Source organism: Drosophila pseudoobscura, chromosome X (genome assembly GCF_009870125.1).
Source record: "Drosophila pseudoobscura strain MV-25-SWS-2005 chromosome X, UCI_Dpse_MV25, whole genome shotgun sequence".
NCBI lineage: Eukaryota > Metazoa > Arthropoda > Insecta > Diptera > Drosophilidae > Drosophila > Drosophila pseudoobscura.
Window position 1 is genome coordinate 5996929 of NC_046683.1, and position 15560 is coordinate 6012488.

Consider the following 15560-nt stretch of genomic DNA (forward strand, 5'->3'; position numbering starts at 1 on the left):
ATTAAAACCCTACATGAGTCCACAGGGCGCTATCCAGAGATGATAAAGTCAGCCTAGCTGGAGACATATTCCAACTATTCTGGCTATAGAAAGGATCCGATGGTAACCATGTGTTAAATAAGATTTCGGAATTTTGTTGTGCGATGCAGAATACTTATTATAAATCCGACAGATCCATCTTTCTTTGGTCTAAGATAAAGAATATTCGAAAATAATCCTTTAAATATATGTTTTGTTTAATAGCCAGTTACGTTCCATCACTGAAATACCACCGAAAGATATGGATACCGTTTCAGGATTGATATATTTCCCCATTCAAGGCAACATACCGCCTAGGAGAGCTTTCAGTATAAAAGAAGCAAAATACTCTATCTGTGCTCTGTGCCTCTCTCTGTCCCTGTTTGTCTGGCAACAGTTTGTAATAAATTATAACAGTAAATTAATTTATGAATTAATATGCGCAGTCATTCATCAAATTATGCAACACCGGCTCGCACCCCAATACCCTCTCCTACCTCTATCTCTCCGTCTGTTTCGCTCTAGCCACGACCTAGGACATGCCGGAGCCTAGGCTCTGTCTTGACCTGCTCTCCGACATCACAAACGCATACAAGCACACACGAACACACAAACAAATGTAGAGAAAGAGAGACATAGAGAGAGAGAGAGAGTGAGTGAGTGAGAGGTGAGAAGGTGACTGGTGGGGCAGGGAGCAGGGAGCAGGGGACAGAGGGCGGTGTGTAGCCCGCAGTGCAGGTTGACACTTGCACATAAATTCTTTATTAGTGTGAAAAATTAATCAAGTGAACTGTTTTTTTTTTTGCCATCTCTTTCTCGTGAGGCAAACACGTGAGAACCGGCTTTTCTCTCCCTCTCTCTTTGTGGCAGTGGGTTTTTGTTTATATTATGTGTATTATTTGATTTTTTTTTGTGTATCTTTGCTGGCATTTAATATTTATGATGTGTGTAAATAGATACGCATTGCTGCATGTTTAATTTTATCGATTTACGCTGCCAAACACACACTTCCCAACACTGGAGCAATGCCAGCAACCGAATGAATTTAACATTGAAACTGAAATCAAATGAATTGTAACGCTTTAAAGTGTTTTATTTGTGCGCAATGGAACGGGGAAACTGTTGCAGGATATCCCTAAAGGTATGATATGAAATATAATGAAGTGGATGGGCTGAGGTATACTATTGAAGGTGGAATGTGATGAATGGAATGCACAGCACAATGCGACCTGAAGGCATTACCCATTCATGTACTTAAACGGTCCCAAACTTTTTTTCCATTTGTGTTGTCAAAAATATATTTTGTTATAAGTCTTTTATCACTTATTATCATGACAAGAACGAATCTTATCTTATATGTGGAATAATAAATATCATAACAATAACTTTGAAAATTCTATGAAAGATCACTTTAAGACTTGGGAGCTTTACTTCTGTTCTTCGGGGATACTTGCAGTGGTGGAAAATTTAGGCCTGGCTGAAGGAATTTTCAGTTTTGATAATTCATATTAAAAAAAATGGGCGGAGTGTAAAAACTAATATCAGAAATATCCTATAAATGTACTGGGGTAGAGTATGTTCTTTAGCAATACGATTTTTTTCCTTGGAAACGTAGAAATGCGTAACATTTGTGAGTCAGAGAATGTCAATGTTACAGATATTAAAGTTTTAATGGATTTTAAATACTCATCACTTTTCTGGCTAAACGCCTGTAAAATCCTCAAAAGTAAATCTATCCTTGTAATTTATATTTATTATTTATTTTTTAATTATTATGAAAAAAGCAATAATTACAATTGAAAGAGATCGGCTTCTTAAGGAGTTTTTTGTATTTTCCAACAGGTCAATGTTATTTAAATGAACATTTATGTTTAGTATTTTGTCCTATGCCTTTAGCTTTTGTTACTTTCTGATTACTTTCGACTGAATTTAGTATCATGCACTAATACCCTTGGTGCAGACTAATACTTTGCCAATCCATAATCCATAAATTTCATAATATGCATATTTATATCAATAAGATAATTGCTTTTGGTTCACTAAGATATATTTCGTCCTTGCCCGTTATGGCTCCTCTTTAATCTGTCAGCAGCAGAAATCGAAAATGATAATCATCTTTTGCTGCCAAAAGTATACATAGTAGAAATCCGAGAAGTTTATTCAAAATCGGACAAAGCCCTGCTCAGTCCGTAAGCAAAATGACAAATCATATATGTAGCTGACATAGAAGGAATCTACCTGATAGGGTAGGTTTGCTGTTGATTTGCCAATAATTTGACAATTGTTTTACACTGGTTTCGTTTTAATTTCAAGCACATTTGTCGCGGCCATTAAATGCAGTTTATGAATATTTAAATCAAATTAACGCCGCCGCTGTCCATTTAACGCTGCCGGCAAACAATTCAAGAGGCGGACGCCGTCTGTCATCTGACAACGGGCACCAGTCAGGGCCCTCGACCTCATCCTCTTCCATATACCCGCTCTCATCCTCATCCGCAGCACCCTCGGCCTCAGCTTGAGTCACAGTCTCAGCGTCACCCCAGAGAACAGCTCAACCAAATCCCAGTTCCACTCCCAGTCCCAGTCCCACTCCAAGCAGAACCCGCCACCTGCTGCCGCTGACGCTGTCTGTTGTCTGACTCTGTTGTCTGTCCAAGGGATCGGATCGGCGACAAATTTCCATTTAATGGACTGCAAGGCGTTAAGTGTTTTTGTAACCAGCTAAAAAGCGCGTCTGTCCCACTGTCCTGCCAAAGAGGAGGACTCTTTGTTGCTTGCTTGCTCGCCTGCTCGCCTTGATTCCACTTTCAGGCCTAATGCGCTGCCACAGCGGTAGCCAAGGGTAGCATATAAATCCTATAAATCCGCCGCTTTGATCATTCGCCTCGGTCCGCTGCCAGCTTCCAAAAAGCCGAAAAGTGGCTAACTGTAATCAGCCGGGGCTGAGCTGGGCGGGGTGTGGTGCGGTGCGGTGCGGCTCGGCTCTGAAGAGGTCAAAAAAAGAGCAGCACAAGGCGGGGGGAAGTTGGGCAAGTAAATCCGATAAGCAAATGTAGTTGTTGCCTCTTAAAGACAAATACACTTGAAGTGATTTCCTCTCCTGCTGCTCACTCGTTTCCTCTTTTTTTTATACTCCCTGTTTAAAGTGCTTCTCTGTCAGATTAATATGGGAAGAAGGCCAGGGGATACAGGGGTACAAGGGGTGACTGGAGTAGGGGGGGTTGAAAGATATCCCCCCCTGCATTGCCAGTCACCTGTTCATGCCAAGCAATCAACTTTTCCCTGGTCTTCCTCTTTGGGGTCTCGGCAATTTCCCCATTTATAATGTCTGCCACCTTTCTGCCCAACCCTCCTTAACATTTTCACTTTTTTCTTTTCTTTGCATTCCCTTAGCTCATTTGTTTATGCACATTTTGAAACTTGAAAAGGGAAAGGGGTATGATGAGTAGCCCTAAACAATTTCTGAGTTTTTTTATCAAATCTGATTGAAAATGTAGCCTGAATGGCGCTCAGAATCAGAAATACATACTCTAGATGGCAAGACAACCATAGAAGAAGAGAATAGAATAGAAGAGTATAAGGTTAAAATTTCAATTGGTATGTTCCACGCAAACTATCGGGTTATTCTAGAAGGTGTCCTAAAACTCTTTTAAAATTAAAGAATTGAAGAAGAGGAACTATCTTTGATAACCCGGAAAACATTCAATATTCTTTCATGAACTCGGAATACAATATTTTCAAGAATTATTTTCAACTACAGATCTTAGGGCTGATCCCTTTAAAGGTACCTGTTCCTCTGAAAAGTTTTCTTAAATTCCTTTAACATGAAAGAAGAGAGGAAATTAGCTCCCGGTATTGCCTAGCTATATATACATAAATAAATATGTGAGTATCCCATTAACCATCCAGTGTATGCCCCGCTTCGGTGAATCCGGGCGCAACATTTTCTATTTTTTGTTTACCCTCTGTGCTTAAACATTTTTTTTATTTTGTCTCTTTGGTCAGCGTGCACAATAGTAGATAAATAATTAATGAAAATGAATTACAAAACGCTTTTCAAGGTTCCAGCCACCAGTTAGCGCCATTTGTGGGCCGCGTAAGCCCAATAAATCTAGGCTAGGCTCAGACTGGGGCTGAGGCCGCTGGGAAGTCGGTAACTTTTGCGACTCTTATGGAATAATTAAGACAAACGTTGCCTTGTCGCTGGGATCGGTAGTCGTGGTAAAGTGAAAATGGAAAATGGAAAATGCGAGTGAAGTTCACGTCACTTACAATATTGTGTCGCTCGCCGTTTCCGCTTCGTTCCATGCCGTGTTGCTTCCTGATGTCAGTGACCAGACTGGCATCAATAAACCTGTCTGAGTACTGTCAGTAATAACCATTTAATGTCTGCCCGTGTTCCTATTCAATTTTTAACTCAAGCCTCATAAAAGATTCAGAAAGTCAGAGGAACTGCGAGACGTCTGCCAAATCCTCCCAATTATTATTATTCGTTTTTAGTGCATTCAAGCAGGAGGACAATGATATTGTACTCGCATGTAGGTAATACGGTTTTCAATTAGGAATCAAGAAAGTTAATATTCTGATATTTCAGTAGCTACGTACATTAAAACAGCGGCCTACGACATCATTCCGTAGAAAGACTTTAAAGCTTAAACCATCGAAGATAATACTCCCACAGGATGTATGCGTTTTTTAGAGTCTGGAGAAATGTGGCAACTCTTAGGGGCTCAAAATCAATTAGCTAATCAATAAAATTATTTAAGAGAGGACCCAGTAACGGATAGAAAATGTAAATGTACTCAGTGCCTTTCTCTTGGATAGAAAGCTGTTTGGGCAAGATTTATATTGCCCTTAAAGAGCTATCCAAAGACATAGCCAAATTTCAGAGAATTAAAGCAATGACAACAGATCAACAGGATTAATAAAACTCGTAGACTAACGAAAGCATACTTTAATAAGAGTTCTAGTTTGAATTCCTAACTAAACAAAGGCATAGACTCCCTTCAGTTTTGATATTCATTAATGCGTCAATGCTACATTTCATATTAAAAATGGTCCTAATTCAGCATTTGAGTGGATTCAGAATTGGTTTAGTTTAGCTTCTTATTGCACCCTGGATAGATTTAGCTTTAACGCTGCTAAGTCTTTTTAGAGTGATCTTATATACGAATGCATTCTTGTCAGATTCAAGTTGTACTCAATGGGGCTCCTATTGGGTTTAGAATGCTACCTTCAATTGGAAATTCCCAAAGTTTCCTGGAACTGACCTTGAATCGGATAAGATTATTTATATTCGCTTAGAATTTATCACATAAGAGCAGTTTAGGTTAGGGTAAGGCGGTAGCTGTAGAGAGGGACGAACCTCCCACTATTCCTATTCCTATTCTTATTCGTGTGACCCTTCTCACTGCCTAAACCGTGGTCAGCAACTTATTGGGATTTAAGGGCAGTCCCATCCGGTGGTTTGGATGAATTTGGACAAGATCCCTAGTTGGTCTCGGCATAGAAGCACCACTTCGTAAGAAGAATCTGAAACCAAAACGAATGTGGGGCAAATAGCTATTCCAAGTATATATATTTGGACTAAGGTGTGAAAGACTTACTGATGGGTTTTAGAAAATTAGTTAGGTATGCAAATCTAATAAGAAAATGGACCGGGTCAAAGTTTAGATACATACGTACATACATCAAAACATATGTAACACATGTATTTCAACTTGTATTAAAAGGCTCAGACCAGTATGGATTGATCAAATTCACTCATCAATGGATAATAAATAAAATAAAAAGACATTGATCTGTTATAATGCCTTCAGAATATCATAATCAGATTTGTCCTCTTATCAATAGTTAGCAGGTTTGTCTTTAACTCTATCGAAATATCGAAACGTTCTGATCATCGTGGGAAGCTTCTCCGTATATAGTAATGATGGGGGCTTGTGGCGGTGGCGGTGGCTATGGCTATACTTACAGATGGATTTGGCATGCAGCGCCGCATTTGCTCCGAACTTCGATAGGAGGGACTGTAGCGTCCTGGAAAACAACTGGGCGCTGACATTTTCATTTTATCCGTTGTCGAGTACATCGACATTGTCATGCAGCCGCCGACGAAATCCTCCTCCAGCTTGAACGCCCTTGAGGCGTCGAATGTTGTTGGCGAGTAAATCTTGAAGCACTTACTTGGACGATTTTAACGCGTGTCCTGCATGCAGGATCAACTATTTCAAATGCACTTAATCTCTCAACGCGCTCCCTCTCTCGGCGCTCGCTTTTCTCTTTATAATTTGATTATTTTTCTTATACTTATTCTTATTATTTTTCGATTATCTGGATTCTAGATTCAGCACTGCACTCGAGAATTTCGTTTAGCTTTCGTTGGCTTTTATCTTTGGGCGGTAGTTTCTCTGCTTTAGTGTGACGCGGATTGAAACTGAGAAAAAAGCACAAAAACAAAAATGTTGCATACAATGCGTCGTTCCGTTGTCGCTGGAGGACCCACGGGTAGGACACACACGTGTGCCGTCGGTGCCAACAACACGCGCAACGGTAAATTCAGTTAGCGGTTCGGTTCGGAATTTGTTTGTGGGTCTTCACGGAACTGTAATTGGATTACCGCCGCCAGGACAGCCAGGACAGCCAGCGGGTGCAAGGGTGAATCGAATCGAATCGGTTAAGCGGTTGAACGGTCTACGAGTGGACGTCACACACACATGTGGGGAACTGTTTACCGTTTCACGTTTGACGTTTGCCGTTTGACGTTTCACGTTTGACGCTTATCGTTGCCTTACGTTGCGTTGCGTTGCGTTGCGTTTCTTCACGTTTAGCTGTGGGAGCGTTTCGTCCTCCTTTCTCTGCGGTCGCAGAGTACGTAAGCCCAAGCCAAGCTCTGGGCCCCAGAGCCAAGCGGAGCTTCTTCTTTCGTACCGTACCGTTCTCAAAAGCTGTCTTCCGCTTCCGCTTGTTCCAGTCTATGGGTATGTCTCTGTATGTGTCTGTCGGTCGGTCTGTGTCGGTCTGAGGATTGTGTAAAGCCGTCGCTCAGGTGAGCTCTTGGATCTTGGGCTCAGCGCTCAGCGCTCAGCTGTTCGATGGATGCGTTTTTCGTGTCGCGCTTAATGTATCCTGGCCGGGTGTATATCGGGTATATCCTTTTGTTGTCGCTGTTTGTCTCGTTTTCTCGTTGCCGCTACCGCCCGCACTCAGCGCATTCAACGCATTCAACTTTGGTCGAAACTAAACGCAAGCGAACAGATTTCACAACTAGACAAGCGCGCGTGGTGTTGTGATAAAGAATTCTATGATGAGTTTCGCTAACTTCGGAGTTTATTTTCAATGGGGCGGACGACATGTTTTCATTATTTATCAGCGTGGGCGTGGCCCACGCCATCCACCCCTGCAAAATGGCAGCCACGTCCTTTATGTAATGCCAGCCACTCGGCTCCGATTGGTCGCTGTCGCTGTGCTGGCAGCGACGCCGGCAGTTTCGTTCAGCTGGAATTGGACAGAGCCGTTTTGTCTCTACCTGGCGGCCGCGGCAAACTTGACGAAGCCAATACCAGTGTGGCGACATCAGAATGCGGCCAGGCGACTGCGCACTGGGCCACGGGGAGCAGCAGGAGGCCCAGTTCCAGTTCCAGGCCCAAATCCGGACCCAACCACCCCGCAGAAGCACCCCTCCCCTCCTCCGCTCGTCCACGGCCCTGCCGCTTCCTGAGAGCGAGCGAGCGAGTGAGCATCGCAATGCCCCGCGTCCGGCATATGGCACAATTTTTTTTGTATTTTTATTTTACCTTTATTTTTGCTTTATTTTTTGGACAGGCAACGAGGCAGCGAGGTGCTGCGAGGGGCAGGGTGCTAGGGGGAAGGGGAGAGGAGAGGGGCAGCACAGCTCAAACAAAAGGCACAAAACGGCAACACGGCCAACAATGCCAAAACAAAAATGGGCGTACATGTCGATGTGGGTGTGCGAGTGGGCGGGAATACAAGGTGGGAGAAGGTGGGGTCTTGCGTCAGGGATATTTTGCAGGTACTGCCAGCTGCCGAGGGTGGGGTCGAATGGGGGCAGGAGGAGTTGTGTCAGTTTGAAGTGGAATGGATGAGGCCTAGTTGTTGCAGTGTATTGTAACTGTTAAAAGCATGCAAAATACAAAATCTCTTAAAGGGTGTTATCCAATGACTGCACCGAACCGGAACCAACCAAACAGGGTCCCTCGTAGAGTAAGTTCCTCCTTAATCAAACCCCAGAATCATTAAGATCATCTTAGCATTTACAGATTCATATTGCACACCTATCCTACATACACCAATCTACCATACTTTTCCCGTTTCAATCAATTTAATAAACGTACTTTATACGCAATGGATGTGCTGGAGAATCACTGATCTTCACAATATTATACAAGTATTTTTCAGTGTGCGTTTTGGTCAGCAGGTATACTTTTGGTTAAAAGTGACGACTTCCAGGTTCTTCGAGAACCCATCACACTTTGACCAGTTTCAATCTATTGCTTTAAAGATGGATGGAAAGATATTCATAGAATATTTCTTTGGTCTTTAGCCTAGCTGGTACATATATTAGATTTGGGTGAAAGTGGATGTGTATAACGCCCAGATGGAAGCGTTTCCGGCCCCATAAAGTATATATTCTAGATCAGCATCAATAGCCGAGTCGATATAGCCATGTCGGTCTGTCCGACCCTAGATCTCAGAGACTAGAGCAAGCAAATTTTGTATCCAGAAGTCTGGGATAACACACAAAAAATGAAAATCGGTGGCTTACACAATTTTGAATATACAGGGAAACCGAAAACGCAGAATCATAGAAAATTAAAGTATATATTTCACTTGAATGATCAAAATTTTAGTAATTTTTAATTTGGCGCTTGTGTCGCCATCTATGTGTGGCGTATGAGCAAAGTCCTATGCCATGGAGCAGGATGCTTCAAAGCTTTTAAAAGCTTTCAATAACATGACTAAATAGCTTCAGAAAGCACATCGACGTTGAGCTTGATAAAAGCTTTGACTAGCGCCGATTCATTGGGACTTTTCCAAACCCACCACCCCCGAAGAGCAAAGAAAACACATTTCAATTTTGTTTTCTGAGTTCACTTCATGTTCATTGTTTTCATTTCACTTTCTGTTCGTTTTTCGCGATGTTTGTTTGTTTTTTTTTTGTACAATTACCTAATACATTTGAAATCATTCGTACTTCACATGTTATTTGTAGAATCGTGTATAAAACTTTTTACAAGGATAGTCTAATACGGGAGTTCAGCTTGACCAAGAGGACCAGTGGCAATGAGGAACCCGATGTGCACACCGGAGATGAGAATGTAATTACGAACTGGGTGTGGTGATGGGCAATGAAGCACAACATGGCCTATAATGAATTTCATAAATTCGTTCAGGAATCATAATACCTTGTTGCATACGCAAGCCGATCTGATCTATTGATCTTCCGATCCGATCCGATCCGATCTGATCATTTTCTATAGCCTACAAATACTTCATATATTGAACCTAAGCTAATGCATATATCTAAACATTCAACAAAAATTTGAACTAATGCGCTAAGCTGGCAGCAAACGATTGGAAACAATGTTTGAAGGGCTGTGGGGAAGGTTCGATCTTTGGGAAGACTTGCTTGGGGTCGCGGTCGCGTAAGCCTACTTAGTATTCTAGCTATTCCAGATTCCATTGAGATCTATGGTCCTATGTCAAGTGTTATTGTTTTGTGATGTGATGCAGTTGTCTATGCGGTAGGCGGCGTGTGGGTTCTGTGCTCCAATTCCGGTTGGTTTGTGCGTCATTTGGTGGTACGATTTGCATTGCTTTGATTTGCTCATCTCGTTGCACAAAATCTTCTCTTAGAACCATCCTAAAGATGATAATCACATAGCTTTAGTTCTACTCTAGTGCTCCTTACGGCCTAGCAGGCTGTAGACGATGCGTTTCCGGGCCTGAACCTGGGCCCGCATGGCCTCTGTGTAAGGGTCGAAGGAAAGCAGGCGCTTCTTTCGTCTGAATATTCCTTCCTTGCGCAGAATGGCGCATCGCAAGAGCGTCTCGTCGACGGGAAACTGCAGGAAGTCGAGAATGGCCCGCAGCTCGCGCTCCGTGTGGTGCACCAGGTCGTCGTAGAATACAACTTTAATACTGCCCGTAAAATTGCGCGCCCAGCTGAGATTCATTAGCTCCCAGCCCTTGAGCTTATTGCTCACGAACTGCTGCCAATCTGCGAAAGGAAAACGAAGCCAGTTAACAAAGTTTTTCAAGCACTTGGGGATCTATTACGCACATTTACCCTTTGTACGCTTGTAGCGATCGGGCGAGGCGAAGCCGATGTGGCCTCCGCTCTGTCGATTGAATTCGGCTATGATCGCCTTCTCGGGGTCCCGGACCAGGAGGATTGCTTTGGCGAATGGGGCCCAGGACTTGCCGCCCCATTCGTGGGTCTTTACCAATAATACTGAGCTGTTACACACGTTCTCCGCGGGGAAGCCTGTCTTGAGCAGTCCGTAGTCTTTGTAGATACTGCCTGTCAGTATTCCCGTAGCCTGTTGCAGCAGATATCTTAGCCAGGTGTTGCCACTGCCCGGGAAACTGGCCAAGGCCGTCAGCATGGGCGAGGCCTGCAGGCTGGCACTTACATCGCTGGGCAGTGCTGTTGAATGTAAGATTTGCTTGAATATTGCCATCCAGAGGAGGAGTGCTCCTTCGATTAGTACTCACTATAGAAATCGGCCCTGTAGTCTGTGTAGTTTGGAAGATCTCGATTCATGTACTTCAGGTCGCGACACCAGCGAATGGTCATCTTGCGGCTGGGCATGGGAAACCGAGGACTATGAAAGCTGGGAAACTGTTGGCGAAGTATAGCATGAAAGTGAGTAAAGAGTGATCACTGATCAGTAGGTGGAGTGAGGAGTGAGGAGGGGACGCAGACTTACCTCGGCAAAACGTTCGATGCGAGGCCGTTTCGGATGCGATCCGGGTATGTTGTTCATGGAGAGGAATAGGACGCCGCCTATGTAGATGATGATGGTCGCCGAGACACCGAAAAAGCGCCAGCCTTGTAGTGCCATAACGCCGTCTTTGCATTACTGAAAGCGGAACACGGACATGCTGTAGTATATTGGTTTTATTGAATCCGATATGTAAAAATAATTCAAATGACTATGTTCGCATTAATGAAGTCAATTATTCTCTCTCCCATCCCCGGCTTTCTGTGTCCATCCGTCCACCTGTCTGTCTGTCGGTCTGTCTGAGCCAAAGCCCCGAACAGAACGGGAAACAATTTGAATTTCTGCTTCTGTTGATTTTGTTATGACAACGAAACAAATGCGCAAGGACTAGGCCCCATCGACAGCCATTTCCACTCTCGAATTTGTGCGGGACTGGGACTGGGCCTGGGCCTGGGCCTGAGACTGGTGCGGCCTGTCTTGGTAGCCCCGAACAACCAAACACAGCAGTGACAGCAGCGGAAACAGGACCGTACTTGAGCCCCAAATGAAAAGCGGTGGAAAGCCGAGTAGGAAACTTTTCACCCTACAATATTGTCGGCAAAGGCGATTTCAATATACACCTTTGCAATTTAGAAAATTTGGTTTGATATGGGCTCTTCAGAAAAGGCAATCGGGAATCAGGAAAGGGCACTATATGGCCGGATGGGGTCGATTCTTTCCTATCCCTATATGTCCTTCTGCTTGCCATATTATATCAAGTTAAGTGCACTGCAAACAGACCCCTTTTATTCAAAGAAAACAAACATAGATGGCAAAAAGGAATCCGTTAGTCGCATCTATAAGTTTCTGATGATAGTAGTAAGAGATCACGAATTCCTCGATGCCCACCCGACCTTCCCCAATGCAGGGAACAAGGTTGGCATGGCCCCTAATGTAACTACCACCAATGCTTCGGTAGCTCTGCTGATTTTCATTCGTTTTTAATTAAAATACTTCTTCAGAAAACTTCTTACGCAGTTTCGAATTGGAATTTAATATTTTTTTTTAGCGAAAACCAAGAAATTCTAAAAAAATAGCTAATTTCCACAGAAACGTTATCTATGGGCATTAGTAAATTCCATAATCATAATAAAAAGGAAATTTAATATTTACCTATACATACATATACATGTACAAAAATATATTCCCCTAAATTGGGCTCATAATTGTGCAATAAAATTGTAAACGCCGAAATAATTTTCTCATCAATCAATGTCATGAAAGACACACCCAACCGAAATGGGTCAGGATCTGGCCCAATTAATGACCAGACGAAGCTTAAGATGGGACTCAGTTAGGTGTGGTGAAAAGTACTGAATACCCTTTAAGGAAGGGTATAGAGGAGCAGCAAAGAACAAGAAACGAAAAGCCTTGTCATGCCTTGTACGAACAACGAAATTCCTTGAGCTGCATAAAATGCTCACGAAATCCACAAAAAAACACCCATACCCATGACCAGATACACAGATACTCACATACATGCCGCATACACTCAAACACATACACAGAAGACAAGCAGCTAAATGCGAAAATTTATGCAACAGCTGGGCAAAGTGTGCGAGGGGTGCTCCAACCAGCCAACAAGCCAACCAGCCAAACAGCCAAACAGCCAACCAGCCAACCCTTGTCCTTGGCTCGAGAGATCCTTCAAGAGTTGATAAACCATTGCCTCAAATGACTGTGGGCAGAACCCCCTTCCTGCTTATCCCCTTGCCAAGACCCCAGCGGAACCGGAGATGACGATAGAAGATATCGAAGGATAGGTGGAGGTTGCCGCTCACTCCACACACCGCGAAACTTCTCGGGCAACCCACCACCACCCGAAACTAGTTCATGCTGTGGAGAAAAAGGGAGAACAGAATAAAAAGAATGCTGACTACATAATGAAATGAAATGTCGAGGCTGCCGAATGGAAATAGAGAAATATAATAGAAAATGAGATGCGGAAAGGGAGGACTAGGGCTGGCGGTCCCATGGCAGGGGCAAAGACGAACAATAATTTGATTCTTTTAGGGCATAAATCAGACAAAAGCCACGCACATCGCCACAGTCAGCGACAATAGCTCGTGAATCCCTCTTCCAGGTGGGACCCAGCCCTGCCCCAAAATCAGGCCAGAGAACAAAGCCGAACAGAGTAGTGAAGAGATGAGAAGAGCAGAGCAGAGCAGAGCGAACAAATTTTACATAATAATTATAAGTGGGATGGGTAGGGGAGCCAAGCCCCAACCCAAACCCCAATCCCAATCCCACCTATAAATATGCATTTTCCATGCGACCCCTGATCCAAGCCAGATCCGAACAAATGTGCGGAATAATCACTTTCAAAGAGGGGGATTCACTCGCACAATCATCATCGGGGGAGACGCTGACGTCTGACCCAAAAGGGGGGGCTATAAGTGCGAATACGATTTTGAGTGCACAATTTTCGAATGAAATAAACAAAAGAACTATGCAGAGCCGATTTCAGCCAGTATATGAGTAAATGTCTGTTTTCTTTGTGTTTCCTAATGTTCTGGTGTTTTGCTGCTCTGATTTCGTTCTAGACAAAGATTTCCCCCTACTCTGGCCCCCTGAAATAGCCCACACGCATGTCGGGAAAATGTAAACAAATAACTTTCGGGTCTGTTCTCTGGTTCTGCGATTGTGCGGTGATATTTGACTTACCGATACCGATGGTTATTCCTCTGGCCTACCCCTTTCGCTCCTCGGCAAGCGGATGGCCTTAGGCACAGACACAGACACAGACACACACACTCTACACACTACACACCCACCACCCACTGTTTACAGGAGAGCAAACAAAATCCCGCTACATGCCACACACAGTGAATCCACAGCCAGCGTAATCAGAATGGCAATAGGAATTTGAATTGGAATTGAAAATGGAATTGGATTCCGAAATGTAACTTTGCTTTAATTGAGACAATTCTGCGCACAGGTTTCGCGACTGTTGTATAAATATACGACGGGTACATGGCACGGACACAGACAGACACACACCACAAAAAACTAGAGGAAAAAACAACGAAAACAATCACAAAAAAACCAACGAACAAAAGCAAACAAATGTAAACTATTTGTGCTGTTTTTTTGCTGTTATGCCTGGGGCCAGCCGTTGCCGATGCCGTTGCCGTTGCTGTTGCTGTTGTCGTTGCCGCGTCCGTGTCCCGTGTGCTGTGGCGCTCAAGAATTTCTGCTCAGAGCAGCAGAAGCAGTCCGTGGCAGAGAGGCAGCAGCAGAAGCAGCCAGCGACAGCGGCAATGGCAGTGGCAGCATCGCTGGGGGATGATAAAAGCTTGTGCACAGAGCGTTGCCAGACCCTCCCCCGAGTAAGTGTGGCAACACTGTTCGCTGAACCCACCCTCGCCTCGCGCAACTGCTTTTCCAAGTGAAATGCGCAGGTCCTGCTGCCTGAGTTTTCTGTCGCTGCCAACAGAGGGCACCAGGGGTGCCCTGCCACTTACCGTTAACCGGAAGCTTGTATATCGAAAGCGGAGACAGTGTTGCCACGCGTGTCTGCGAAATTGCCCAAGAAAATGGCCGTTCCTTGCCCCACTCAATAAGCAGATAGATTGTGGCTTTCTTTGTAATGTTTTTTGGTTTTTCTCTTTCTTTTATTTAAATACGTTTGTATGTTTGTTCTTTTCTTTCATATTTCACCTTGGTTGCACTGGGTTTTACGAGTACGTCACTTGCATCGGTTTCTCTTGGTTTGATGTTCGTATCTAGGTTCGTATTATTTTAGCAACATCATACCTTATGGTGAGTAAAAGTTGATATGATGTAGATTTGGCACACTAAAAATTAACTCGCAACCGAAGGCAAGTTCGCAGTTCTCTGTCTTTCATCGTACATATGTACATACGCGTATGTATTTCCCATTTGTTCTTCATTTATTTGCGGCTCTTTAACATGTGCTAATTTCTTTGTTTGGTTTAGGTATTCCTTTTAGTTTAGTTTAATTTATCATTTTTCATTTTTGCATATAATTTTCACTATAAGTACATGCTGTTTAGTATCTGTCAACATTGCGAAATTAGCAATTAGGAGGAAAAAAAAAAATATATGTACTCGTATTTATACAATTATGTATGCATTTTTTTACTTTAGACTCGTGTGGGACTCTTTATGCGCTACCTTAAACTAATGTACAAAAATATCGGTAACTTAAAGACGAGCAATTTAAAATTTAAAATCAACAACGACAACAGATCGCGGTATTTTGCGAGTAATTTAATATAATACACAGAGTAATTCATAATTGGTTTCTTTCTTCATCTTCCTCTTCTTCTTCTCCTTCTCCTACTCCTTTATCTCCAATAATCGGGGGCACGTTAAAAACAATTTTTAAAACTGATCCATATACATAATTGACTCACAGTGTTTCGTTGGTTGGCAACAATTGAACTGAGAGTGAGTTGTACGAAAAAAGCTATATCGAAATGGGCCCTGGATGCGGGCGGGGCGGGGCGGTTTGGGTTGGGTCGGCTTGGGTCGAGGGGATAGCTATATGTTGGCTTTGGGGCTATGATCCACGCT

The 15560-nt window shown here is 43.4% G+C and overlaps 2 protein-coding genes across 10 annotated transcripts in view; both read right to left on the reverse strand.

Moving 5' to 3' along the window:
- Positions 1-7352, reverse strand: part of acj6 (abnormal chemosensory protein 6) — a 31850-nt gene extending 24498 nt beyond the window's left edge. For 7 of the 8 annotated variants that reach the window (XM_033381944.1, XM_033381943.1, XM_033381942.1 and 4 more), the window contains exon 1: positions 5993-7352. In XM_033381944.1, coding sequence (XP_033237835.1) covers positions 5993-6118 — 126 coding nt within the window. In that variant the 5' untranslated portion in view covers positions 6119-7352. The remainder of the gene's footprint in view (positions 1-5992) is intronic. The other variant, XM_033381939.1, reaches the window with a different exon arrangement.
- A 1802-nt stretch (positions 7353-9154) lies between these two features.
- On the reverse strand, positions 9155-14254 carry LOC4815271 (WSCD family member GA21586). Of its 2 annotated transcripts, none has more exons than XM_015186661.2 (5): positions 13686-14254; positions 10968-11120; positions 10753-10879; positions 10325-10684; positions 9155-10255 (listed from the first exon to the last, which is right to left on the reverse strand). In XM_015186661.2, exons 2-5 carry the CDS (start codon positions 11100-11102, stop codon positions 9933-9935), a joined length of 945 nt encoding a protein of 314 aa, XP_015042147.2. In that variant the 5' UTR covers positions 11103-11120; positions 13686-14254; the 3' UTR covers positions 9155-9932. The 2 variants fall into 2 exon arrangements, with proteins under 2 accessions (XP_015042147.2, XP_001355199.3); XM_001355163.4 differs by having other exon boundaries at positions 10319-10684; positions 13686-14252.
- Between the last annotated feature and the right edge of the window lie 1306 nt (positions 14255-15560).

Excerpts from the sequence above, each read along its gene's own strand:
- LOC4815271 (XM_001355163.4), bottom strand. The coding sequence starts at position 11,102 with ATGGCACTACAAGGCTGGCGCTTTTTCGGTGTCTCGGCGACCATCATC. Across the intron at positions 10,880-10,967 it reads GCATCGAACGTTTTGCCGAG|TTTCCCAGCTTTCATAGTCC; the intron begins GTAAGTCTGCGT and ends CTTCGCCAACAG. Across the intron at positions 10,256-10,318 it reads CAAGCGTACAAAGGGTAAAT|ATTGGCAGCAGTTCGTGAGC; the intron begins GTGCGTAATAGA and ends TTCCTTTCGCAG.